The 27,661-nt window shown below is 45.3% G+C and overlaps 1 protein-coding gene and 1 pseudogene across 1 annotated transcript; both read left to right on the forward strand.

Annotated features, from left to right (window-relative positions):
- NOX5 (NADPH oxidase 5) lies at positions 1–27,661 on the forward strand. Its single transcript, XM_069985672.1, has 16 exons — positions 1–138; positions 12,197–12,347; positions 13,757–13,967; positions 14,550–14,784; positions 14,864–15,017; positions 15,516–15,691; positions 16,908–17,090; positions 17,181–17,313; positions 18,598–18,737; positions 20,513–20,656; positions 21,228–21,260; positions 21,492–21,616; positions 24,286–24,370; positions 26,228–26,327; positions 27,237–27,403; positions 27,488–27,661. Exons 1-16 carry the CDS (start codon positions 19–21, stop codon positions 27,617–27,619), a joined length of 2,289 nt encoding a protein of 762 aa, XP_069841773.1. The 5' UTR covers positions 1–18; the 3' UTR covers positions 27,620–27,661.
- LOC138780728 (U2 spliceosomal RNA) lies at positions 24,524–24,614 on the forward strand (annotated as a pseudogene).

The following is a 27,661-nucleotide window of genomic DNA, read 5'->3' on the forward strand; positions in this document are numbered from 1 at the left end:
ATTTCTTATCCTAGAATCATGAGCGCAGACGAGGATGCAAAGTGGCTGGAGTGGGTGACCACGCAGTTTGAGAGCATCGCTGGGGACGATAAAGAAATTGACCTAGAAGAATTCAAGACGGCTCTAAAAGTTAAAGAGGTCGGTCGAGATTTTATTATTAGTTGGTAGACAATTGAATAAAAGGTATTTACATATTATGGAATGGCGGAATCTTCCAAACCACCAGATGGGGTGTCCACATAAGTTAAAACATAATGCTTAACTAAAGATATTTAAAAAATCCCCACCAACACAAAAACCAAATGGTGGCACCCGGCCACTAGAATCCACACTATGTAAATACACAGAGGCAGGGCTGAAGATCAAACTCCAGTTCTAAATATAAGCCCAGCTGACCTTATTGTGTCTTAGCCAGGGAAATAAAATGGGTCACTACCCCTGCTCGCTCAGGGCAGATTGGAGCACTCACCCTAAAAAGCGCGACTCCTACCCTGTTCTACCCCTTTGTAAATCACCCTAGAAAACTCTAAAACATATACCGGTCCAACGTGTTTCTTCCAGGTTGCCGAGGTCCTCAGGGAGGTAAGGTGGAAAAGGTTGTGAAGAGGACAATAAAATATAGAGGAATTTTGGGACAGTGGTATGGTAGCCATGTCCTAAGGGGTGTGGAGAGAAAGAACAGCCTTGCAACAGTCAGCAGGCTCTTCACTCGCTGCATATGTTGGTGCTGAGAGTACTGGGAGCAGTGGCTTCTCATTCCTACAATAAAATAAACCTAAGTCTGCCGTTGTTCACTCTTCTGTGCTTGTGACGTTATTTCTGGTTTTGGCGCCTTTCCGCACATGGTATTGATGGTGATGGCGTTACCTAGGTAGCATCTGTAAACTATGCTACCCTAAACCTGGCATACAACAAACGTCATCGGGTTCGAGGTCAGGTAAGGCTGGGTTCCCACTGCATTTTTGCAATCCGTTTGGCATTTGGCTAGGTTCACACAACGTCAAAAAACGACCGTTTTTTAACTGACTGCAATGGCAATGCATTGAAGTCAATAGGAGGACGGACTTCAAATGCACACAATGCATTGAAAAACGGACGTTTTTACCGCATTGTGTGCATTGGACGTCCGTCCTCCCATTGACTTCAATGCATTGCCATCGCAGTCAGTTAAATCACAGGGCAAAAACATCTGTCTCTAAGGGTCCATTTACACAGAAAAATTATGTGACAGATTATCTGCCAAAGATTTGAAGCCAAAGCCAGGAATGGATTTCCAAAAGAGGAAAAATATCAGATTTTCCTTCATGACCTGATCTCTGTTTACAGTCTGTTTCTGGCTTTGGCTTCAAATCTTTGGCAGATAATCTGTCACATAATCTTTCTGTGTAAATGGACCCTAAAGAATGACATCAGTACCTATCAAATCTCCCCTGATTGCTCTTAAAAAGGAAGTAATAAAAAATATGCTGCAAGCAGAGGCATTGCATGAACATAATAAAGAAAATATACTTATCCATCTCTGTATCACTGCTCTCGGGTGTCTCTGACAGCCACTGGAAGTCATTTTCGTCCAGATTCTTCCCACTTGACTGGTTGGCTGAGCAAGCAATCCATCAACGAAGTTCATGACTTTGCAGCAGCTGGAGGCCAGCGCCTGGCAGATATTGGGAAGGCATTGCTGCTAGGGCACAGGGATAGGTAAGTATACTTTCTTTATTATGTTCCTGCATCCCCCTGCCTGCCTTTGATTTTTTTGTGACATTGTATTTTTCTAGCTTCATACGTACCGTAGCGGATTTTATGGTGTGGATCAGCAGCAGATTTGATCTAAATATCTGAACACAGCATCAAATCGGCACCATCAAATCTGCTGCAGATCCTGTACATGTGAACGCACCCTTAGGCCATGTGAACATGGCGCATAACACCAGCCATTCTGTGACCCGGCCAGGTCAGAGAACGGCCAGTGTTACTGAAGATTATCATTACTGATGATCTTAATTTCTGGTGAATTCGGATGTGGGCGCACTGTACGTCCAGAGCCGCATGCTCCATTGTGTGAACTGACATGAATGTGTGGCCGCTATTTAATAAGTAGCAGTCGCAGAAAACTGACATTTCAGTTTTTCGTGCGGCCGAATGGAATCCCGGCTGGAGCGTATACTATGTGTATACCCTCCAGCCGGGATTCAATTCATTCCAATAGAACGTATGTTTAGCATAAATCACGGCCGAACAACAACGGACGTGATTTATGCTAAACATACGTTGTGTGAACATGGCCTTAAAGTGCAATGATATGTTAGGTAACTCACACAAACTGTCTGTACTATGTGCAGAATCTCCACTGTGTTACGTGAGATGCAGCTTCACACTGTTCCCCTCTGCTTGGGATTTAAGGTTTCTCAAAATGTATGTCCTTGAACTATCGATAGGACTGCAATGTGCTGAGACTCTGTCCCCTCTCTCAATAGCCATAGACACAATGGGAAATGTAGGCAGCAGGCAGTATAAGGGAAACCATATAAGACAGGGGCGTAACTAGAAATGGCTGGGCCCCATAGCAAACTTTTGATTGGGGCCCCAACCCCCTCAATCGACCACTACGCCATAAACACACTCAGCTCTACACAGGTTCTGTACACCATATAAATTACAGTACAGTTATATTAAGTGACTCACAGGGGACGTCTTCTCTGATCGGAGTTCTTTTCTTTTCATCTTCTCCATCCGTCCTGGGCTATTATGAGAACTTCTCCGAGCCACGAATCCACAGAATCTGCCAGACAGACATATTAGACTCCTCACTCTGGCACCATCCTCATCTCTATACACACTGCACATCTGTACTGTCCCCTTTACACCCTCATTTAGTGGGTAGCCCTGACTCTATGTGACCCCCTAATAATATATGCCCCCCTCTGTGTATTCCCTCTCCCCCTATGTTGCCCCCCCCAAATAGATGGCCCCTCTCCCCCCATGTTGCCCTCCTTATAGATGACCCCCTCTCCCCCCACCCTCCCTTATAGATGGCCTCCTCTCCCCCTCCATATAGATGGCCTCCTCTACCCCCTCCCTTATAGATGGCCTCCTCTCCCCCCTCCTTATAGATGGTCCCCCTTTCCCCCCACCCTCCCTTATGGATGGTCCCCTCTCCCCCCACCCTCCCTTATGGATGGCCCCCTCTCCCCCCACCCTCCCTTATGGATGGCCCCCTCTCCCCCCACCCTCCCTTATGGATGGTCCCCTCTCCCCCCACCCTCCCTTATGGATGGTCCCCTCTCCCCCCACCCTCCCTTATGGATGGTCCCCTCTCCCCCCACCCTCCCTTATGGATGGTCCCCTCTCCCCCCACCCTCCCTTATGGATGGTCCCCTCTCCCCCCACCCTCCCTTATGGATGGTCCCCTCTCCCCCCACCCTCCCTTATGGATGGTCCCCTCTCCCCCCACCCTCCCTTATGGATGGCCCCCTCTCCCCCCACCCTCCCTTATGGATGGCCCCCTCTCCCCCCACCCTCCCTTATAGATGGCCCCCTCTCCCCCCACCCTCCCTTATAGATGGCCCCCTCTCCCCCCACCCTCCCTTATAGATGGCCCCCTCTCCCCCCACCCTTATAGATGGTCCCCTTCCCCCCTCCCTCATAGATGGTCCCCTTCCCCCCTCCCTCATAGATGCCCCCTCTTTCCCCCTACCCTCATAGATGCCCCCCTCCTTCCCCCCACCCTCATAGATGCCCCCTTTCCCCCTACCCTAATAGATGCCCCCCTCCTTCCCCCACCCTCATAGATGCCCCCTCTCCCCCCCCCCACCCTCATAGATAGCCCTCTCTTTCCCCCCCCACCCTCATAGATGGCCCCCTCCTTCCCCCCACCCTCATAGATGGCCCCCTCCTTCCCCCCACCCTCATAGATGGCCCCCTTTCCCCCCACCCTCATAGATGGCCCCCTTTCCCCCCACCCTCATAGATGCCCCCCTCTTTCCCCCCACCCTCATAGATGCCCCCCTCTTTCCCCCCACCCTCATAGATGCCCCCATCCTTCCCCCCCACCCTCATAGATGCCCCCATCCTTCCCCCCCCACCCTCATAGATGCCCCCATCCTTCCCCCCCACCCTCATAGATGCCCCCATCCTTCCCCCCCACCCTCATAGATGCCCCCATCCTTCCCCCCCACCCTCATAGATGCCCCCATCCTCCCCCCCCACCCTCATAGATGCCCCCATCCTCCCCCCCCACCCTCATAGATGCCCCCATCCTTCCCCCCCCCCCACCCTCATAGATGCCCCCATCCTTCCCCCCCCACCCTCATAGATGCCCCCATCCTTCCCCCCCCCCACCCTCATAGATGCCCCCATCCTTCCCCCCCCCCACCCTCATAGATGCCCCCATCCTTTCCCCCCCCCCCCCCACCCTCATAGATGCCCCCATCCTTCCCCCCCACCCTGCAGGCTGATAAAAAACAAAACTTAACTCACCTGACATCGCGCTCCCACGTTGATCCTCACTTCTCCTGGTCTGTCCTCGGCTGCTGCACGGCTGCCGGGGGTGTCGCGTCTTACCCCCGGCAGCGCTCGCATCCCAGAGCATCCCAAGGCGCGCAGGGAGTTCTGGGATGCGCGCGCTGCCGGGGGTAAGACGCAACACCCCCGGCAGCCGCGCAGCAGCCGGGGGAAGACGGAGCCAGACTCTTGTGACCGCAAGCAAAACAATGCTTGCGGTCACAAGAGTGATTGATCGGGGGGCCCCGCGGGCCCCCCTTCGTGGCCACTGCCTGGACCCCAAACAGCTGTAGCACCCGGGAGGCCTGCTCGGCCGCCGGGTGCTACAGGCTATGAGCTCCGGGGGCCCGCGCCACGGGCCCCCGATACGGCGGGGCCCCGTAGCAGCCGCTACGGCTGCTACGGCGGTAGTTCCGCCAGTGATATAAGAAATGAAAAAGAACCAAGATGGCAGACAACTTATGTATGGCACAACAAGTAAAACCACATCCGCGACAAGGGCTTTTATATTACACTACACTGAACCACAAAAAAATCTAAACTACTGTAACTTATAATAGTTTGCTACAACATAATAATATAGTACCAAAGAATATACAATGCAAATAAATATATGCCAACTGTATGTACTGCCAAACTTGTAGAAAACTGCAACAATAAATAAATACATTTTACATATATATATATAATTTTGAACTAGGAGTATGATTCGGAAGGCCAATGCAACAATAAGCAGAGGCGATTAGGTCTATATCTAGCTTGTAGGCCATACATATACTGTATAATGCCATGAACAGATATCTGTAGCTCATTTATAATCTCCATGAGCAACCACTGTAAACTTGTCTTCTTCGTGGCTGTTCTTCCCTAGCTGGAGATTGCTCTTTCTTTAAGCAATGCTAGTTCTGTAAGCTTCAATGTGATCCGATACTACCAGCCCCCATGTAGTCACAGCAGGGCGCTCCGTCTCCTAGCGCATCAGTAGGAGCAGACAGTCTGTGAACGCTTTACGCTGCTCTTTGGAAGCAGAATCGGCTAGTCATGTTATATAAAAAGCAATTATTTCCCACAGTCCTGCACTATAATAAAAGATAACTACACATTATACAATATAAAAGGCCATACACCCTAACAAACACCCTGTGCTTAAAGAGCTTCAGCAAACTGGGGCTCCTCAAATAGGATACATCACTGACGGACATGTTGCTTCATATTCTTATTAAAAGATGGGATGCAATACTTTTGGCGGGGAAACTTTTACATATACTCTTTTGCACTGAAATGAGCATGGAGCAATAGTAATACTAATACTTCAAAGACAAAATAAAAAAAGATTCATAATGATCTGGATACAATGTGTGAAGTAGTGAGGTTATCCTGAGGACCAGAAGATGGCAGCATTGTCGTAGTGTGATTAAAAGCAAACACTGGGTTTGGCGAAATACCGTGGTAATAGTACTAGCAATGTACTGTACACAAGTTGCCGTTCCTGAGCTCTGGTGCAAGAGCCCAGAATCTGCAGTTCTGCTTTTAGTGGCAGGGGGATCACTGGGCCTAATCGGACACGAATCTGTATGTTTTTTCCTTTGTTCGCTGAGATCAGTGATCTGTTTTCCTAATGGGTCTACTAGGCATTGCTCCCACCTAGCCAGAATCCTGCTCCACACTGATGTGTGGATGAAACCCTGGTTTTGGTATTTCCCTTGTCTTATTCTCAGACGGCAGGGGGAAAAAATCATTAAAGGGGTTGTCCAGGATTTTTCAATAAACTAGCATTGCATTGACCTCTGTGGGTGTTGCATATTCTACATACACTTCTATTTTTTATTTAGAGCGCTTACTGTGTTCTCAGGCTCAGTCACATGACCCCTCTGCCTGTGTTTTCATTACTTCCTGTGAAATTCTGTTCCCTTTCTGTTTCCTGTTCCTGCCAGTGAGGGAACAGTGAGTCATCAGGTGGGCGGGGTTATGCATATATTTCTGATTGGTTGATATGGGTAACTGCTCCCCTGCACAGGCTTTGCTAAATCTTTCCCTATATTGTTACTAATGTACTGTAAAGGTGTACAGTGTTAGGGCAGCGCTGCTTTGTGTAATATGGAGAGGAGAGAGGAGACTTCACCTCATGGCAGTCAACATGTCACCTATGAATCTATTGCTGAGGTAAACTTGTAACAGAATCCTGCTGCCTCGTTGAGACCCCGCCCACCTGTAGAATGGCTACTGTAGTGTATATGTAGTTCAGGACTACAACTCCTATCATGTACATGTGTGCTGGGGTTTGTAGTGCTACAACAGATAAAAGAGTGAAAAACCTAGTTGATTTGATAACATAAGTAACTGGCAGACACTGAGCCACCATGCTGATCAAAGGGCATTTGAAGTAATACAGACATTTCCTGCCTATGGGTAGAGTAGGAGGAGCTAGATTCAGAGAGGAGGGGGTGGAGCTACAGACATGCAGAGCTGTGATGTCACTGCTGACCCCTGTGACCTGGAAGTTCTTTATGTAAACAAACACAAGTCCAAAAAGCAGCAACAGAGGAGGAGGCCGGGGACACAGAGGAGAAAAAAGGTGGTCTAGTCTGGAGTGAGGTAGTGGACAGACACACATGGGAAGAACAGGCACCCGTTTCTTGAAGGCAGCACTTCTACTCACTATGCAGAGCTAAACGCTCACAGAGAGGACAAAGTCAGGGATTATCCCATGCCCATGGCGTGAACACATCTAAAGGTGCAGGACAGTGTCCTGAACAAGAGGAACTGATCCGGACAGAGTAAAGTTGCTAGAAGCCTACTTACTCTATCTAGAAGCGCAGGTGTAACCGGAAAATTCTTACCATTCTGCTCAAACCAGGTAACAAGGTCTGGGGCTTGTGTCACCCTAGGAGGATGGGTCACCGACACTGTAGGGCAATAGGTGGTGCAAAGACAAAGGTCAAAACACGAGCACAAGTATTCTCTCTATTCTCATGTATTCTACTTCTCTTATCTCTAAAAGTTCCGGCAGAGCACAGTACTACATTGGGTTGGGACTCTCGTGACATCCTCCTCTCCACTTACTCTCCTTCTCAGCACGCAACTAAGCCAGCATGGCTATACTACCTCTCAAGCTCTCAGCACAAGTCTTGTCAGTCAAGTTCAAAGTATATAATCAAGTCAGAAGTCTATTGTCCACTATTGTATTGAACATTCCTGAAGTAAAGACAAGTTTATTATGGTAACAGGACTCAGTGATTATAACTCAAACACCTACACAGCGGTTGCACCTTCCTTGGGTCATCTCCCCTTTCTGTGGGTGGCGGTACCAATAATCTGGGTGGGTCACAATTCCACTCCAGACCACCGTGATAAGCGCCCAAGGGACCCCCTCACAGTCCGGCAGGTGAACGACCACAGAGGAAAGGGTATAGCCAGCCACTCTAAGCTAAAAGCAGGTGTGCCCCCATACCTGTGTGCCCAACCGGCACTGGCGTCACGACAACCTTACATCTGGCTAAGTTATACTCCGACCAACCACCACAGAAGTGGCATCACACAGTACCATCTAGCAAGTGACCGGCCGAGCACACACTACATAGTCACCTGTCCCGGTGCCCAAGCAGAGCCGCATTCTGCTCCTGGACCCCGCAGGCTTCTGAGCTCAATGCCATCTACGTCACAACCAGGCTGTCCTGCTCAGCCAGTCAGTGACTGGGGTGGGACACCTCTGCAGTCACTGATTGGCTTAGTGGTCTAAATCCCACCCATCTGTCATGTGGATCCTGGGTTGTGACGTACCCGGAACCGGGGATAAAATGACAACTGGCAGGGTCTGGGAGCTCAGTGATGCGGCGCAGCGTGGGCTCCAGGAGAAGTAACATTAGTGTGTTTTTATTTTTCCCCCACCCCCTGCCCTTAAGGATTTTTTACTTCCCTGCCAGGCTTCTCCTTTAAGTCAGATAGTTACTGAAAGCGCCACTTAATATGGTGGTTTTGGGGTAGTACTGCAAATCAGAAACCACACACATAGCTTTTGTACATCTTATAGTGGTTGTGTGAGTGCACTCAAGGACCAAGACAGAAAACTAGCAAGCCAAAGTTATGGAGTTACTGTAATACCTGACGGCACAAGCGCACAATTATGTACGTCAGAATTATGTATAGAATACTGTAGTAGACCTTGCTATACCAACCAGATCCTGTAAAAAAAAAAAAAAAAAAATTTGTTAAGCAGGTACCATATTAGCCTATGGGTGACATATGTTACTCTATGGCGTCCATCATGGGCAGCCAATTAAATGGGTACTCCTATCTCAGCTAATAAATAAATAAATATTATAAATAAATATTTTTGCAAATACAGTGGTACCTTGGTTTTGTTTTAAGAGCTCACAGTTTTTCAAAATTGTGACTTGGTTTAAGAGCATTGTTTTGGTTTAGGAGCTCCCTGTACTGGGTGAAAGGGCAAGTGGGGGAGGGGAATGGTCTGCATAGTGGGGGCTACAGCACTGTACTCTGACCCATGAAGTCTCCCTCACCCTCCAAATCATAGCAGATCCACTTCAGGCTGGGGCTTGCATCAGGGGACAGGACTGTGGAGGTAATCTCTTCATAGCTGTAACCCCTCTCTCTCCGGACAGACGGACATGAATGTTTCATTTGTTTTACATGTTATTCAGAATAAAAAATTATTATTTTTGGGGTGTGGAACCAATTGTCTGCATTTCTATGCTTTCTTATGGGAAAATTTGCTTAGGTATAAGAGTGGATTTGGATTACAAGCACGGTCCCGGAACCAATTATGCTCATAATCCAAGGCACCACTGTACATGCATTTAGCAAACTTGTCTCCTTCTCCTGCTGCTTTTTCCCTTCCATTGTTGACAGCTCATTGCCTAGGTTACCAACCACCACTTTGCTATAAGAGCAGTGGTCTGGCTGGTGTATGTGCAGCTATAATGTATAAATATATTGTTTATATAATGTATAATATATATAAATATATATACTATAGCCATATACAGTATATATTTATACTATATATATGTTGCAGTGAAATGATAGAATCCAGGGATTAGATCAAATCCCAGGAAATAATGGAACGACCACGCCGTTACATTATTTCCCTAGGGATTTGATGAAATGCCTGACCGCTTTCAGGGAAATGATGGAATGAACGATCGAGGAGTTTCTTGGCTCTATGTTTGGTGGCGTAGGCGGAAGGATGAGCAGAGCGGCACACCTCCCCGGCAGGCATATGGAAGCGCAGCGGGGGCGAACGGGAACTCCCGGAAGGTATGAGGAGGCAGACGGGGGAGCAGAGTGGCACACCTCCCCGACAGGCATATGGCGGCGGGGCGGACGGGGGAGCAGAGCGGCATGCCTCCTCGGCAGGCATATGGCGGTGGGACGGACAGGACCAGGGGCAGACGGGGAGCAGAGCGGCACACCACCCGGCAGGCTTACGGCATTGGGGTGGATGGGGAGCAGAACGGACGGGCCGGGGGAGCAGGAGGCGTGTTGCAGGGCATGGCGGACGGAATCGGAGGCAGACGAGGAGCAGAGTGGCACACCTCCCGGCAGGTGTACGGTGGTGGGAGCGGACTGGGAGCGGAGCAGACAGGCCGGGGGAGCGGGAGGCGCTCAGCAGGGGAAACGAGCGAATCGGGGGGCAGAGAGGCAGCAGAGGCGGACAGGGAGCAGAGCAGACAGGCCGGGAGAACGGGAGGCGCGTAGCAGTGGAAAAGAGCAGAACGGGGAGCAGAGAAGTGGCGGAGGCAGATGGGGAGTAGAGCGGACAGGCCGGGGGGAGCAGAGAGGCGATACGGTAAGCGAATTCTATGTCGCAGGGGGAAATGACAGAGTTCATTGCATCATTTCTGTAAAAGGTGTCAGTGATTTGATCAGTTCCCTAGGGAAATAATGGCACGGCTGTAACGCCTGGAGTAGTGGATCCACTGGACCGTCACCAGCGATGGCACTAACCTCACCAGGGAGCGGAGTCTAAGGGGCCGCTGGTTTTCACCAGAGCCTGCCGCAAGGCGGGATGGACTTGCTGCGGCAGGCGACCCCCAGGTCGCTACCCCTGGCTTGGCTGCTAGTGACGGCAGGCGAGGCGTGGCAGGAGCAGTAGGCAGGAGATGGTGCTGGCAGAGGTCTGTAGGCATAACCACAGGTGACAGGCTGAACACAGGAGCAATGAAGTGACAGGGGAGCAGGAACCAGGAACAAGAACTAGGGACCAGGTAGCGGATAGGAATCAGGAACAAGGACTTGGGACCAGGTAGCAGATAGGAAACAGGAACAACAGGGGGCTGGGCCAAACGCTATGGGAAGCATGTAGAGGCTCCAACACCTGTAGTGGGGCAGGGCTGGAACTTATAGGGAGTGATTGGTGCAACTAACCAATTAAGGGCGGACTGGCCCTTTAAATCTGAGACAGCCGGCGCGCGCGCGCCCTAGGAGGCGGGGACGCGCGCGCCGGCCGGCACAGACGGAGACAGGAGCGGAGGAGAGGTGAGGCGCCCCCAGGGGCCGAACTAGCAGCAGTGCCGGGTCCCTGCACAAGGACCCCGGTGGCTGCATGGGGCAGGAGGAGGTCGAGGCGGCGGCCCGGAACACGGGCCGCCGCCGCGGCCGTGACAACGGCGCAGTCATTTCATCAAATTCCTTAGAGATTTGATCAAATCCTTGATTCTATCATTTCACTGCAATATATATATATATATATATATATATATATATATATATTTATATATTATATATACAGCCTGACCACTGCTTTTAGAGCAGAGTGGTGGTTGGTAACCTAGACAATGAGCTGTCAACAAAGGAGAAGGAGACAAGTTTGCTAAATGAATGTATTTGCAAAAATATTTAACTTGATTGAGTCCCACATGTATAACTATATTAACTGAGATGGGAATATCCCATTAACAGAAATGTTGCCAGATTTTCAATAGCTTTTCATGACATATCCATTAAACAAATGGTATTATAGCATATTGGTGATAAATATGTTAGATAGATGCCCAACAGGGGCATATGTCACCATTATGGCATCCATTCAATGAATATATATATATATATATATATATATATATAATAAAAAAAGCTCACACTATATCTGTTTAGTGCATCCTATGTTAAAGGGGTACGGGGGGGGGGCACGTTTTTGCTGGGGAGGAGGTAGCCGAGGGAAAAGACGTCCACTCACCTCCCCGGTTCCAGTGTTGGGTCCCGCATCGCGGCGCTCTGGTTCCAAGCACCGGGAACCGGGCACCGGAGCGCCGCAATGCCGGACCCGCCACTGGAATCGGGGAGGTGAGTGGACGTCTTTTCCCTCGGCTACCTCCTCCCCGGTCCTATCAAAAAAGTCCCCCCCCCCCCGCTGGAGTACCCCTTTAACCGGAGCTGTGAGCAGCATGATGTAGCCAGCCGATCAACTTTTGACTCCGATTGACTTCAGTGGAAACTTGTATCCACACAGAAAAGAAACACTTCTTTTCTTTTCCAGATGATTCCCCATCTGTCATTGAAGTCAATAGGAGTGGGGTTATGACAGTGACAGTGATTCTAAGATCTTGGCAACATACACCACCATAGCATTATCTTTGCCAGCCACTATAAGGCTATGGACGTTGTGGTGTGTAGTTTGCAGAGCAGTCTACAATTACATGTCAGTTAATCTCATCTAATGCCATTCTTGCTTCAGTCTTTCTTTGCAGAGCGTTTTTTTGCTTTATTTGATTCAGACGGCAGCGGCTCCATCAGCCTGGATGAGTTACTGAAGGCTTTCAACCTCCTAATACATGGAAGCGATACTGACAAACTGCGATTCCTATTCCAAGTATATGACGTTGATGGTAATTGTATGGGGCTCTTGGGACTCCAGTCTGTATAAACAATATACTGCCATCCTAGTGAAATATAACAGCAGATGGCCACTAAAATCTATGGATCTCAAGTACTAAAACTGTGAGCGTAGACGTGTCCTAGTCCCTAAAGTCACAGGTCATGTATTCTAGTGCAGTTTAGAAATTGCTGGTTATGGGCAACAAAGACGTGTTTTCTATAATAATGGTGCGGTATATAAGGGCCTTATGAGAAACACTGTATGACTCTAATGAGTCAATAATGTGTCCTAGTTTAGAGGAACCCAAGTGGCAAGGTGATTTCCTAGCACCACTAAAGTCAGACTGTTGTACAATAATGGCATAACCTAGTGATATGCAACCAGTGCCTGGCCTGAATCAACCTATTTAAATGGAACCTGGCATCACTTTCAGGCTACATTCACACAAGGGTTTCTATTAATCATGACCGTTGTTGTCGGCCGTGATTAATAGAAAAGTTATGTTGCATAGTCAGAGGGAATTGTATACACAATGGGGGAGATTTATCAAACTGGTGTAAAGTAGAATTGTTTTAGTTGCCCCTAGCAACCAATCAGATTCCACCTTTCATTTTTCAAAGAATCTGTGAGGAATGAAAAGTGGAATCTGATTGGTTGCTAGGGGCAACTAAGACAATTCTACTTTACCCCAGTTTGATAAATTTCCCCCATAGTATAGACTCCGGCCGGGATCCCTAGCGGCCGCACAAGAAACTGACATGTCAGTTTTGTGTGGCCAATATTCATTGAATAGCGGCCGCACAATACTGACAGCTCACACAATGGAAAGTGCGGCTCTGGCTGCACTCTCCATAGTGTGCCATGGTGAATTGGGATGCGGGCGCAAACACATACGTCCACATCCCAATTCAGCACAAATGGGGTTTATCTGATTGGTACTGCAGTATCGGGCAGAATGAACTTCACTGACATCGGTTGTTCTGTGACACTGGCCGGTGTTCTGTGACACAGAACGGCCGGTGTCTCATGCTGCCTGAACCTTAAGTCATCAGGGTGGTCCAAGTGGCTTCTCCCAACCCTTCAGCCTTCATTCATAGATACATTCTTATACCCAGGGAGTGATCTAGACTGATAACTTGTCGTTCAGGCAGCATAAAAGTGATGGTTCCCTTTAACCAATTTCTCGGAATTCCCTCTACATGACAAATCATAATTACTGAAGTAAGAATATAGTATCCTCAGTAAAAGCTGCATAGATAGAAATTTTACATTGAAGCCGGTTCCACCAGAGCAGGGTGCAATAGATATAATATTCAGGTACTGTCTGCAGTTTGTGACCATCCTAGCTGTAGTACTAGTGAATACGCCATTCTGAAACTGCCTCTCAGTAGTGGTGACATTGACTTCTGTTCATCCCAGGCAGCGGTTCCATTGACCCTGATGAACTGCGCACAGTATTGAGGTCATGCCTGCTGGAAAATGCCATCTCCCTGCCAGAGGAGAAGTTAGATGACCTGACTCTCGTATTATTCCAGTCAGCTGATAAGGATAACAGTGGATCCATCACCTTTCAGGAACTGAAGGAAGAGTTGGAGCGTTTCCCAGAAGTCATGGAAAATCTTACAATCAGGTACCTGGATTTGCAATCAGTTTTTCTTACTTAATACATTACTATGGCTCCATAAGGATCATTGTCTGCTTCTTACTTCTTAAAATTTGCTACTGGGAAACAAGGGGTGGGCTGGCATATAGCTAAATGCCTGAAAGGGGTTATCCAGCAACAACCCAAAAAATTCTTTTAAATCAACTGGTTTCAGAAAGTTATATATATTTGTAATTCACTTCTATTTAAAAATCTCCAATCTTTCCATACGTCAGCTGCTGTATGCCCTGCAGGAAGTGGTGTTTTTGCTGCCATCTCTGTCGATGTCAGGAAAGTCCAGAGAAGGAAAGGTTTTCTATGGGGATTTGCTACTACCCTGTACAGTTCCTGTCTCGGACAGAGGTGGCAGCAGCAGAGAGCAATGTGTCAGACTGGAAAGAAAACACCACTTCCTGCAGGACATACAGCAGCTGATAAGTACTGGAAGACTTGAGATGTTTAAATAGAAGTAAAGTACAAATCTATATAACTTTCTGATACCAGTTGACTTGAAAGAAAACGATTTATATAAAATATGTTATACTTTACTATTTCCCTTATTCATTTTAGTGCGGCTAACTGGCTGAAGCCTCCAACACTAAAAAAAAAGAATCATACCCCCCGCTACCTGACCCGAGCATACTGGCACAACAACCGCAGCAAGGTCCTGTTTATGTGCTCCTACTGCTGTGTTAACATACTGCTCTTCACCTTGGCGGCTGTCAACCATCGCAGCCTTGGTGGTTGGATCATGGTGGCCAAGGGCTGTGGTCAGTGCCTGAACTTCAACTGCACCTTTATTGTGGTAAGAGGTCACAATGGAACATGTTCAGGACTCCCAGGATTCTTTGTTGCCATACGAATAATCCTCTGTCCGCCCTCAGGTCTTGATGCTTCGTCGCTGTCTCACCTGGCTACGTACTACATTCATCGTGAATTTCCTTCCGTTGGATCAGAATATTATCCTGCATGAACTGGTTGGATATGCAGTAGTTATTCTTACTGTAGTTCACACTGCCGCCCATGTCATAAATTTCAGTAAGTGGAAAGATACTTAAAGGGGTAGTTCACCCAAAAAATTCTTCTTTTAGATCAACATTTTCTAGACAGTGCCAGAGATTTGTAATGTACTTCTATTAAAAATTCTAAAGTCTTCCAGTACTTATCAGGTGCTGTATGTTCTGCAGAAGGTGGTGTATTCCTTCTGGTCTGACATAGTGCTCTCTGCTGACACCTCTGTCTGTGTCAGGAACTGTCCAGAGCAGTAGCAAATCCCAATAGAAAACTTCTGCTACTCTCCAGACTGGAAAGAATACACCACTTTACGCAGAACATACAGCAGCTGATAAGTACTGGAAGACGTGATATTTATTATTATTATTTTTTTTTTTTTATAGAAGTAAATTACAACTCTCTGGCACTCTCTAGCACCAGTTTATTTGAAATAATTATTTTTTGGGGGAACTATCTCCTTAAAGGGTTAAGCAATTGGAAAGTTAGTTCTGCAATTTCATACTTTTTCATGCCTTTTTATAGTAAACAAGGCCATAAACCCAGGTGCCTACACCTTCTGGGAATATCTCCTCACCCTGCGGCCTGGTATAGGCTGGATATATGGTAGTGCCTCCATCACAGGAATATTCCTGCAGCTCCTCATCTTCCTCATGTTGTTGTGCTCCTGCACCTTTGTCAGGAAAGGAGGACACTTCGAAGTGAGTATTGTATGGGAAGAATGTATTCAAATTAGCAAATAATATCATATAAAGATTGCAGTTCTATAGAATTACATGTATAGACACTTCTGGTGTAACATAGTAAAGGAGGCTCCATTGTAATATGAGCTCTGGATCAAACTATGTTCTGTTACTTCATTGCTCAGATGCCGCTGCTTACAAAATGCCAATATATGTTGTTTTCAGTGATATGCAGGTGTATTACATCTTGGTCCATGCTAGGTACATGTTACTGAAGGAATTCATGCAATGCCCATAAAAAAGTGGTACGAAGACTCCCCATGAAGAAATGTTCATGTGTCTTAAATGGGTTATCCAGCTCTACAAAAATATGGCCTCTTTATTCAAGAGAAAGCACCAGTTTAGGTGGGGCTTTGTAACTCAATTCCATTGAAGTGAATATCGCTTAAAGTGACTCTGTACAATGCCCCCCCCCCAAGCCGCTTGTACCTTTGCTTAGCTCATTTTAATCCAAGATCTGTCCTGGGGTCCGTTCGGCAGGTGATGCAGTTATTGTCCTAATACCAACTTTTAAACTTGCAGCCCTGTGTCAAATTAGTGTGGCCTAGCGTGCCTGTGCTCTGGCCTGCTGCGACCCTCTATTTCTTCTCCCCTCCCTCCTTATCATTTGGAACGCCCCTCGCCAGGATTTCTCCTATTCATCACTTGTCTGAACACTGCACATGTGCTGGATTTTAAGGGCCCATGTGCAGTGTTCAGACAGGTGATGAATAGGAGAAATCCTTTAAGGAGCATTCCTAATGGTGAAGATCATGGGGAGGAGGGACAGAGAGGTGTTGCAAGACTAGGGCACAGACACTCTACGCCAGGCCAATTTGACAGAAGGGCTGCAAGTTTAAAAGTTGTTTTTTAGGACAATAACTGCATCACCTGCCGAACGGACCCCAGGACAGATCTTGGATTAAAAGCAGCTATCCGAAGGTACAAGCGGTTTGGAGGGGTCAGGTTGTGGGTACAGAGTCGCTTTAATTGCAAACCACACCTGAACTGAAGACAAGAGTGGTGCTGTGTCTGGAAGAAAGTGGCCATGTTTTTGTAGTGCTGGATAACCCCTTTAATGCCATTGATATCTTGAAACTGAGATAGACCCCCTTCTTCTTTAATGCAGACATTTCTAGAGCTTTTAAGGTATCATTGAGAAACTCATAAACATCATAAGAAATTTGTGCTTCAGGTATTTTACTGGACACACCTGTCTTACATCTGGATCTGGATTCTATTGTTTCTCCATACACCCAAATTCTGGAAATGGTTTCTAGTCCCAGGACTCCTATTTGTGATGGAGAAAGTATTTGGAGTGGCAGCATCACGTATGGGTGGCCTTTACATCGTAGAAGTGAACTTGTTACCCTCAAAGGTGCTTTGTCTACACTTATGTCTCCATTTTACTTTACTGACTGAGACATTTACACTGTACCTCATTCTGTCATTCCTTACCCGTCTTCAGGTGACACATCTTGTAGTTAAGAGGCCGCCATCCTTTCAGTACAAGCCTGGGGATTATATATACCTAAATATACCAGTTATTGCCAAGTACGAATGGCACCCATTCACCATCAGCAGTGCCCCAGAGCAGGAAGGTAAGATACTCAGTCATGTTTGTCTATAGAAAATACAGATTCTGTATAGAGATGAGCGAACCTTGAGCATGCTCGAGTCGATCCGAACCCGAACTTTTGTCATTTGATTAGCAGTGGCTGCTGAAGTTGGATAAAGCCCTAAGGCTATGTGGAAAACATGGATATAGCATTGGCTGTATCCATGTTTTACAGACAACCTTAGAGCTTTATCCAAGTTCAGTAGCCGCCACTAATCAAATACTGAACGTTCAGGTTCGGAACGACTCGAACCCGGTTTGCTCATCTCTAATTCTGTACATTACAGTTATCCCAGGTCTATGGATAGCTAAATCCTCTAAAGAGGTTTTCTTGGCTAATATGGAATCAATGGAATAGACCATCAATCGCTGATTCCTAAAAACTACTGATCAGCTGTTTGGTGTCCACATCACACAGTGAAGGAGGTGGCTCCACTCTATGTGTAGTGGTGGCACCTAGAGATGAGCGAACCGGGTTTGGGTTCGAGTTGATCCAAACCCGAGCGATCGGCATTTGATTAGCTGGGGCTGCTGAACTTGGATAAGGCTCTAAGGTTGTCTGGAAAACATGGATACAGCCAATGACTATATCCGTGTTTTTCACATAGCCTTAGGGCTTTATCCAAGTTCAGCAGCCACCGCTAATCAAATGCCGAAAGTTCGGGTTCGGATCGACTCAAGCATGCTCGAGGTTCACTCATCTCTAGTGGCACCACATAACGCAAGTGAACAGGAGGTGAGCTGCAGTAACCAGGCACAGCCACTACACAGCGAATAGCACCAACTTCTTTCAGTCTTGCTCACAGGTGTCGGTGCCCCACTGATCAGCCCATATCGTATTTCGTGGACAAAAATGCCTTCTGCCTTCTCTGTAAACATAGATGACCTGGTAAACACGGGACTTCCTGCGTTTAGACTCTTTGAAAAAAGAAAAGAACACAGGAAGTGCTGTGTTTTCCATGATAACTAAAACTACTGCAGATGGGGGGCGTATACAGTATTGGGGGACAACGACATGGGGGAGAGGAAGGTATTAAGTATGGGGGAACAACTTCAGAGGGTGGAGGGAAATATATACTATGGGGAAAATGAAAAATGCTGTTGATTAATTTTTCCCAACAACTGTTACATTGTAAATTGGCAAAAATACAGTAAATTATGCATACCATATATTTACTAGTTCTGAGTCTTAAAGTTTATAATCCAATGAAGGATTAGAACTATTCCATTATTTCTTAGGCTTTTGTGCCACTTTTTTTTCCTGCAGATACTCTATGGCTACATATCCGCTCACTGGGACAATGGACAAACCGTCTGTATGATTACTTTTGTTCCCCAGAGACTGCAAAAAGACATAATAATAAAAGATTGACCCGAAATATGAAAAAGAAAAAGCATCAAAGCCAGGTAGGATGAATAACACAATGCCATACTTTGCCTTCCATAGATCCACCCATTCCGTGTCAACTTGTAGGTCCTGAAATAGAATATTCCCATTTGCAGTAGGTCAAAGGTTTTTCTTTCTGCCAAATAAAAAGTATACCCATCAAAGTCCCTGGGGTTTGCAGGAAAAGGTAAGTATCCGGGGCTCCACCAGGGGTCGGGCGGGCTCGGCGCCGTCATCCCAGCTGACAGGTTCCCTTTAAGATAAGCTCTTTACTTATATTTTAAATCAGTTCACCAATACTCCATACATGTAAGGACAAAACTCTTTTTGTATGTTATTTTTGGAGGAAAAAAATTATACAAAAAAAACCCCTATGCTTCTCTGAGCAGAGCCCGATCTACCAAACCTTAAAGGGGTACTCCGGGCAAAATGTATTTTTTAATATGAAATTTCATAAGGAAAGTTATACAAATCACTAATATACACTTATTACCGGAAATGCACATATAGGGCAATTTCCCTCAATTTAGTACATCAGGCAGGCTCACTTCCTCAAAAAAAACGTGACGTCACGTCTCAAGTGTATGCACCAGCAGGGGGCGCATGTAGAAGTATAGAATTAGAATAGACGTAGATGAATCAGTGCCTTTCCCTCCCTTCCTGTGCTTGCAATGTCCCATCCCAATGCCTGTCTCCCTACGTGCTTTCCGGTCCTGATACACCCGGTCCCATGCAGCAGGGTGAGCGCTCCTTATTTGCCGCTCACCTGGCTGCAGAGGCCGTCCATCTGCCCGACTGCTCACTCCGCCGCCCGGTCCCATGACAATTATATGCGGATGTCTTTTGCAAACAAAGGATGTTATTTTTTAGTTGTTCACAGCCATTTTTCTTTTTTCAGAGTCTTTTCACAGTGTTATCTATTAAATTCAATGGACTTTTCAATTAAAGACACACCCAAAGGCCAATCAGTCCACCTAATGCTGCGTTTACACGAAACGATAATTGGCCCGATCTTACAATTAACGATGTCGGAGTAACAATTTTTTTTTCATAACGGTCAGCGTTTAGACGGTACGATATATCGTACGGAAATTCGTTTTGCGATCGCTTAAGCCTATCTCACACATTGGTTAAATCGGCGAACGACTGTTTACACTGAACGATCTGCGAATTTTTTGCGAATGACGAACGACGATTATAGAACATGTTGTAAGATCAAAATAAACGATTTCTCGTTCGTCGTTTGATCGTTCGCAGCGTTTACACATACGATTATCGTTCAAATTCGATCATTATCGTGCGAATTTGCATGATAATCGTTCTGTGTAAACGCAACATTAACTAGAATAATTTTCCAGCGGCTGTCATTGTATTGTCGGGCGTCCAAAACACAAAATGACTGATGTCATTTTAAACTCAAAACGTAATTTCAAAAAATAAGAACGGAGAGGAAAAAACATCATGTGAACATAACCATAAAGTATTTATTCACATAAAGTAAAGGTACAGGCTCTACAATCCAGAAGGGTATCTTCCTGAACTACACAACTATAAACAGCCCAAAACCATACCACAAAGCATTCCAAAAAACTCTAGTTTTTGCAAACAGAAATGGTAATAAAGACGTTCCTTGCACTTAATTTTGTGGATATAATAATTATGGTGGTAAAACAAAACTACAGGTCCAAAACAATTCATTTGTGTGTAAATGAATGGTTTATGTCTCAAAATAAGGTCCAAAAATGTGTGAACATGATCTCACAGTCACCTTTATATTCCCGCTTAACTCTTTTAGGAACATCTGTTTAGCCTCAGTGGAGTAATAGCCAACAATAAGGATGACCAGATTGAACTGACGTCATACAAACCACGTAGGAGCCAACCAGGAGATGAAATCCGCATCAGCTTGGAGAAAAGTGGAAGTACCCAGGGTCGAAATGTAAGATTATCAGACACCCCACACATACTACAAAGGTTAACACAAACAATGCTGCGTCCACAACTTGATTGTATGTATCTTATAAACCTTAGGCCTGCTAAAGAATAATGCTAATTCTAACCTCTTTTTAAGTTATATAACAAGACATTTCTCGGTAGATAAGCTTCAATATCGGCCACATTAGGGTGTGTGCGTACTCCAACCAGCAATAGAGAACAATGTAAAATACGTCCGAGAGCCCTACTTTAGATTGTGAGAACAGGCTATCTTGTTTGGCCGCTATTCACTGACATTTACACTACGGCCCTCATTCCATACAGTGTGATGTAATTGTACACTCTCATTAAACAACAGCCATTGTTTCATGTAAAAATACGTAGTGCCAACGTGGCCTTAATCTATAATTGCTTATAAAACCTCTTGTATGATGTTCATGTTTTAAATGCAAAGATCACCAACCTCCACAGAAACCCTGTAGTGTATGATAGAAATGAATAATGAAATCTTTCTTTATCATTGGGCTTCGAAATATTACAGAGTTAATGATGTGATATTTTTGATCCCTTTTCAGGGTGGAGAAAATCATCAGAAATGTAATATTAAGGCAAGTATGACGCTACAAACAATGTTTCTTCTTTGCTTGAGAACTACTTAGTGGTGTGAATAAATACGTTTTATCTGTGGATCCTCAGCAATCATTTATCGGTTAGGCTTTCTTATTCATGACTTTTGCAGTGTGGTGCGGATTATAGTATTTGTGTATTTACCACACAAGGGTGTTTTTATATACTACAGCATGTTTAAGTATGTTGTTCTATATTTCTTATGTTTCCAGTGTTACTTTGACGGTCCATTTGGAACTCCAAGCCGGAGGATCTTCACCTCAGATCATGCAGTGCTCATCGGCGCAGGGATCGGCATAACTCCTTTTGCTTCAATTCTGCAAAGCATCATGTACAGGTTCATATGCAATAAAATGTCCAAGGATTTAATAAAATGATTATTATTATTTTTCATTCTCATCATCCAGATGGAATGGGAACTTACTGTAACAGCTGTATTTTTACCCTGAGACACTGTTCCGCACCCGCCAGTTTTAAGGCAGAATCCTCGACACTACAACATAAGGCTATGTTCACACGTCTTTTTTAAGCAAAATAATGTCCGCTGTTTGACAATGACAGCCATAAATAATGTTCATGAACGTTATTGACGGCTGTCATTGTAAAATAACTGCTATTATTAAAAAAAAACAGCTGTTATTTTTCATAAAAAGACGTTGTGTGAACATATCCTATTGATGTAATTGTAGACTTTAATTCCGTAATTGAAATTAGTAAAATCTGCTCTTTCTGCATCAGAATTCATCATGCATTTGATTAAGTATCCATACCAGAGGTAATTTTCCATGTTCACACTAGGGAATCCGCGTGGATTCCACCACTCGCCCCTGCACGCTCCCACTTGGCTCTCTGCCCGTTCCATAGACTCAGTTCTATGCTCGGGCAAATTCCGCCCGGAAGAATACACAGGATGTTATCTGTAAGGATTCCGTAGTGTGGACGCACCCGGGAGTAGTAAAATCTCACCCACATACTGTACATTGTCCTATAATCTGCAGTTTATTTCAATGGAAAAAATGCTGTTTTCTGTCTCCCCCACAGTATTTTTGCTCAGTATTTTGGTCAGTAATTTTGCACCCAAAACCAGGAGTGGATTGAAAACACAGAAATGTTTACACACTGTTGAAATTTAGTGGATGGATGTCATTTAATTTTAAATAACTACCGTTATTTTTAAACAACAGCCATTATTTGCCATTAAATGGCGGCCATCCACTAAATTTCAACAGTGTGTAAACAGAGCCTTTCTGTGTTTTCAATCCACTCCTGGCTTTGGTTGCAAAATACTGTGTGGGGACATAGCCTTGCTATGTATTCAACAATGATTCTTGTCTGGAGCTAAAGCACATTGCACGTTTGAAAATAATAACTTTGTAAGTTTAAATAATACTAAAAAAAAGTTTGGATCTGTGAAGATTCCTGTTCCAATGGTTTGGTTTGGCAGCCCTCCAGGAACACAGTCTTTTTATGTCATGTCCTATTTTCGATGAATAAGCCCTTAAGAAGAAACACTGTTTGCCTTTACATGGCTTATTAAAATAATGTAATGCCATTAGAGCACAAAGAGCTTATAAAGCTGCTGTATACAATTGTCCCTTGTGTTGAGGCCTATAGGGAGGAAGTGCAATGCTCGATCCTGGCTACTAAATACTGGGAGCATTATATGCTTGAATAAGTGCAAAAAAATGAACCTAAAGAGGTGGCCTACTTTCATGTTAAAATGTGCATTACATTAACAACTAAATATTTCTGTGTCCCCTTCATATACCATATAGTCAAGCTCTGTTCATGCTACATATGGCCATACAGTTGGCACATTGCAAATTTATGGATATATGTTTCATACATTCACACTGTATATGTTTAGACTAGAGAACTTTGAGTGTGCAGCATCTTATTAGCAGTGGCTGCTGAAGTTGGATAAAGCCCTAAAAGCCCTATTACATGGAGGGAAAATTGTCCAAATCAGGCCGATTACCGCTCTTTGTAATGGAGACAACAATCAGCCGATGGCAACAATCATCGGCTGATTGTGTCTTTGGGTTCGGGCCTAAAATCATTAACTGCCGACTGTGCTTTACTACTTGTAAAAGCGATGTGTGTCCCACAGCTAACGGCTGAACAAACTGTTATATATTACCTGTCCACACTCCTGGTCTTCTCCTGCCCTCTGCTTTCTTCTCCGGACCCGTGGCTTCGAATCGGTCTCTGAGTTGACAGGCCGCTCAGCCAATCAGTGGCCACAGTGGAGCGGCCAGTCAGCTCAGACGGGCCACTCTGCAGCTGCAGTGTCGGGAGTGAAAGCAGAGGGCAGGAGAAGACCGGGATCTTGGACAGGTAATGTATAACAGTTTAGGGCTGCACGGACATCACTAACTAACTAACTAACTAACTATATATATATATATATATATATATATATATATATATATACACAGACCTTGCTAAATGATTATTGAGCCGTGTAAAAGGCTCAGTAAACGAGTACTGAGTATCTAGCAGATCGGCGCTTACATTATTGATCAGGTCACCACCGGCCCGTCTAATAGGACCCTAAGGCTGCCTGAAAATTATGGACACAGCCTGCGGCCTATGGCTGTGCTCATGGTTTGTAGGCAGTCTTAGGGCTTTAACCTACTTCAGAAGCCACCGCTAACCAAATGCCGCACACCTAGGTTCGGACTAACTCAAGCATGCTCAAAGTTCACTGAACTCTAGTTTAGGCCCTTAGAACCCTCAAGTTCATTTAAATCCCAGAAAGATCCGAGCAGAAGGAACTAGGAAAAGTTGGGTTTTCTAGTTTCTTCTTTTAGGGTCCTTTACAGCATCTGGTTAAGAAAGAAGACAGAAACAACATCATTGTCTCCAGAGTAATTTAAGGCACGATTTGATTTGCACATACGGAAATAATATAAGGGCCAACTAGACGGACCATGTGGTCTTTTTCTGCTGACAGTTGTCTATGTTTTTGTGTCTATACTATGTTGTAATATTTTATTCTGGCAGATACCGATTGAGGAAACAGAATTGCCCCAACTGCAAGTATTCCTGGTGTGAGGCGCTGAAAGACAATGAGATGAAGCTCAGAAAGGTGCGGTCTGCATGATACGTGAGGAATAATCATGTGGTATCATATGCAGCAAGCAGGACAATCCCTGTCCCAGTGTCCTATATGGACATCATAGAGGGAGATTTCATGATCAGGACCTCTGTGTTGGTATCGCTCTTTAGAATTTAGCCATGTATCGCTTCTCGGCCTTTTGGCTAAGATCAAGTGTAGAATTTAGCTATATAATACATAGTTGAGCATTTTTTTTAATGCAGGACAAGCCATAACACAATTCTCCTGCAGTGGCCGCGGTTTGCATGCTCATTGCCAATAGGTCCAAAAGGGTTAACTGTAAATTTAAACCTGTAAAATCTGAATATAAATTTTAAAATAAATATATTATATACTACAGTAACATGTTACATGTTGGGCTCACTGCCCAAGGAGACACAGGTAGCCAGAGGTAATTGGACCGGAAAGGATCCTCCAGTTTTATTTCATAATATTAAAAACATTTTCCATAGAAATAAACAATAAAAATGGTGACAGAGCCTATGCATTTAGGGTATGTTAAGACTGAGCAAATATAGCGGAATCCCACCTGCCTCATTGTGACACTGTTTCTCTATGGGAGGGCTCCCGTGCCTCCGCTCCTGCCGCTCTCCATGCAAAGGATTGTCAGTTCTTTGGGAAGAGGGCGACGCACCCACAGGTGCGCGAGCCCTCCCATAGAGAAGCAGTATAACACTGAGGCAGGCGGGATTCCGCTATATTTGCATATGACCACAGCAAAAGTTTCCCAAATAAAACATACATACATACATACATACATACCTCTGAAATTAGTGCATCTCCATCAATTGCAAAGCGGTGATGTTTTGCCATTTCTGCTTAGCTCAGCTCCTTCTCCTCTGCCAGCTCTGAGGTGATCTGTTCTAGAAAATTCAGGTACCATATAGTCTAGTCTCCAAAGTCTGCAAAATTGTTGTTGGCACCTTCCTCTATTATTACTCACCGAATACTCGCTGAATTTCAGCGCTGAATGCATGCGGAATCAGCGCGGATTCCTCGAGTATTCCGCGCTGAAATACGCCGGGATTCTGCTTACATTCTGCTTACATTCTGCTCGGAATTCAGTGTCAGTTGATTTCAGGCAGAAATATTTCCTCGCGTAATCCGCCCCTTTTGCTCTGTGTGAACGTAGCCTCAGGCCCCGTTCCCACTGAGCAAAGGTAGTGGAATTCCGCAACGGAATTGTCCGCCGCGGAATGCCGTTAGCCTCCCGCTCATAATGGATAATGGGAGTCTATGGGAGGCGCGCGCTCCTGCCCTGTCCGTGCTGAAGAATGAACATGTTCATTCTTCAGCGCGTACAGAGCAGCAGCGCACGCCTCCTATAGACTCCCATTATGAGCGGGAGGCTAACGGCATTCCACGGCGGACAATTCCGTCGCAGAATTCCGCTAGCTTTGCTCAGTGGGAACGGGGCCTTAGGGTGCAAAACCCCCAAATTAAAGGGGAAGTCCTGCGTCTGAAATTTTTTGCAAAAGAGCTGGGGAGGAGGTGGCTGAACATAAGCAAGGTATGAATAAGTGGAGCTGAAACATCATGACCAGGAAGCAGAGCAGGGAACAGTGGACCCCTGCGCTGGAGCGTGGGTTGTAGGCGCATGATTTTATGTTTAGCCACTTCCTCCCCGGCTCTTTTGAAAAGAAAATGTCAGACGCCAGACTTCCCCTTTAAGGAGTGTGCACCCCAAAAATGTATTCTTTCTTCATTAAATATTAGGTAACACTTTCAACGTGCAGATATCATGTTCTCATAGTTAACATTCAGTCTGCACTCATATATAGGAAGATTATCACAGTACATTAGTAAATGTCACGTCCTGTTTAATAGGTGGATTTCATCTGGATTAACAGAGACCAGAAATTTTTTGAGTGGTTTGTCAGTCTGCTAACCAAACTTGAGCTGGACCAAGCTGATGAGGAGCCTGAGGGTAAGTCACTTTTTTATAGGACTGGCTATATCAGCTTAGTGATAAAGAGTGGAATTGCCTATGCAATGGAACTGAGTTTCAAAACCCTACCCAAACTGGAGACAACAGTAGGGGGAAAGTGGCCATGTTTTTGTAGCGCTGGATAACCCCTTTAAAGGCTCAAAAAAAGGAAAAACAGAGCTGTGACCTACCATAAGATATACTGCATGATATGTAGGTGTAGGGTTGTGGCTCTCCACAGGTCCTTGCATAGTGGCAGATTTCAACCTGGTCAGTTCACTTTTTTAATGGGACTTATTTTTGTGCTGTCCTTTACGCATTGTATCCTATGAATGGTCTTCTCTATTTTTTGTTAGGTGGCCCATGTAATGAATACATTTGGGCAGCCTGTATACAGACATGACGGACAGCTCAGTGCCATTATTAAAGAATACATTCTTCTGCTATGTATATTTCCCCCTCAATGGATCCTTTCAGTTCAAAGATCCATTCTCAGCCCCATACTGGTCAAGTGTAAGCATGCAGGACTAAGACAAAAGAAGCATGAAAATCTTTATACAAATAGCATGTCACGCCATTGTATATGTGCCAGTCAGTTACACAGCCAACAGATAGACAGAGAACACTCCAAACAGAGAATGCTATGTACAGTACAGTGTGGCCGTGACATTGCAACAATGCAAATCAATCAATATTCTTCCATAGCTGAAAGTATTGCTGGCACATATGCAATGTAACCCATTACTATCCATGCAGAAATAGGCTTTTCTTATTGTTATATAATCGTGCAGGACCGTCTTACTGAAGGTGGCTTTGGACTTCTGCCATCTTTCTGAAACCTTCTACACAATAGCCAGTGTTCTGTCTGAGCTCTTACTTGGAAAACATACACCTATTTCTATTTCACAGGCAGATTTCTCGAGATGCATATGTACATGACATCAGCCCTCGGCAAGAATGACATGAAAGCCATTGGACTACAGATGGCACTGGACCTACTTGCCAAAAAAGAAGAAAGAGACTCAATCACCGGGCTAAAGACCCGAACCCAGCCAGGGCGTCCAGACTGGAATAAGGCAATCTTACCTTCTTACGTCCTATCATTTATTCATTTGTCATTTTTCTTATTTCAAGAAGTGGTTTTTTTTTAATTATTTTAGGTTTTCCAGAAAATTGAACAAGAGAATAAAGGGAAAGTGCAGGTCTTCTTCTGTGGATCGCCGGCCCTGGCTAAAGTAATCAAGGCTCATTGTGAACAGTTCAACTTCAAATTTTTCAAAGAGAATTTCTAGAATTTAGCATGCTTTACATTGTTAGTCCAAATAAACGGGCCA

The sequence above is a fragment of the Dendropsophus ebraccatus genome, chromosome 1 (genome assembly GCF_027789765.1).
Source record: "Dendropsophus ebraccatus isolate aDenEbr1 chromosome 1, aDenEbr1.pat, whole genome shotgun sequence".
Classification (NCBI taxonomy): domain Eukaryota; kingdom Metazoa; phylum Chordata; class Amphibia; order Anura; family Hylidae; genus Dendropsophus; species Dendropsophus ebraccatus.

What these genes read in the sequence shown, in the direction of transcription:
- NOX5 (XM_069985672.1), top strand. Translation starts at nt 19, where the DNA reads ATGAGCGCAGACGAGGATGCAAAGTGGCTGGAGTGGGTGACCACGCAG. An exon ending in CGGCTCTAAAAGTTAAAGAG is followed by an intron (nt 139 to 12,196) that starts GTCGGTCGAGAT and finishes TTCTTGCTTCAG; the next exon opens with TCTTTCTTTGCAGAGCGTTT. An exon ending in AGAAAAAGCATCAAAGCCAG is followed by an intron (nt 18,738 to 20,512) that starts GTAGGATGAATA and finishes TAACTCTTTTAG; the next exon opens with GAACATCTGTTTAGCCTCAG.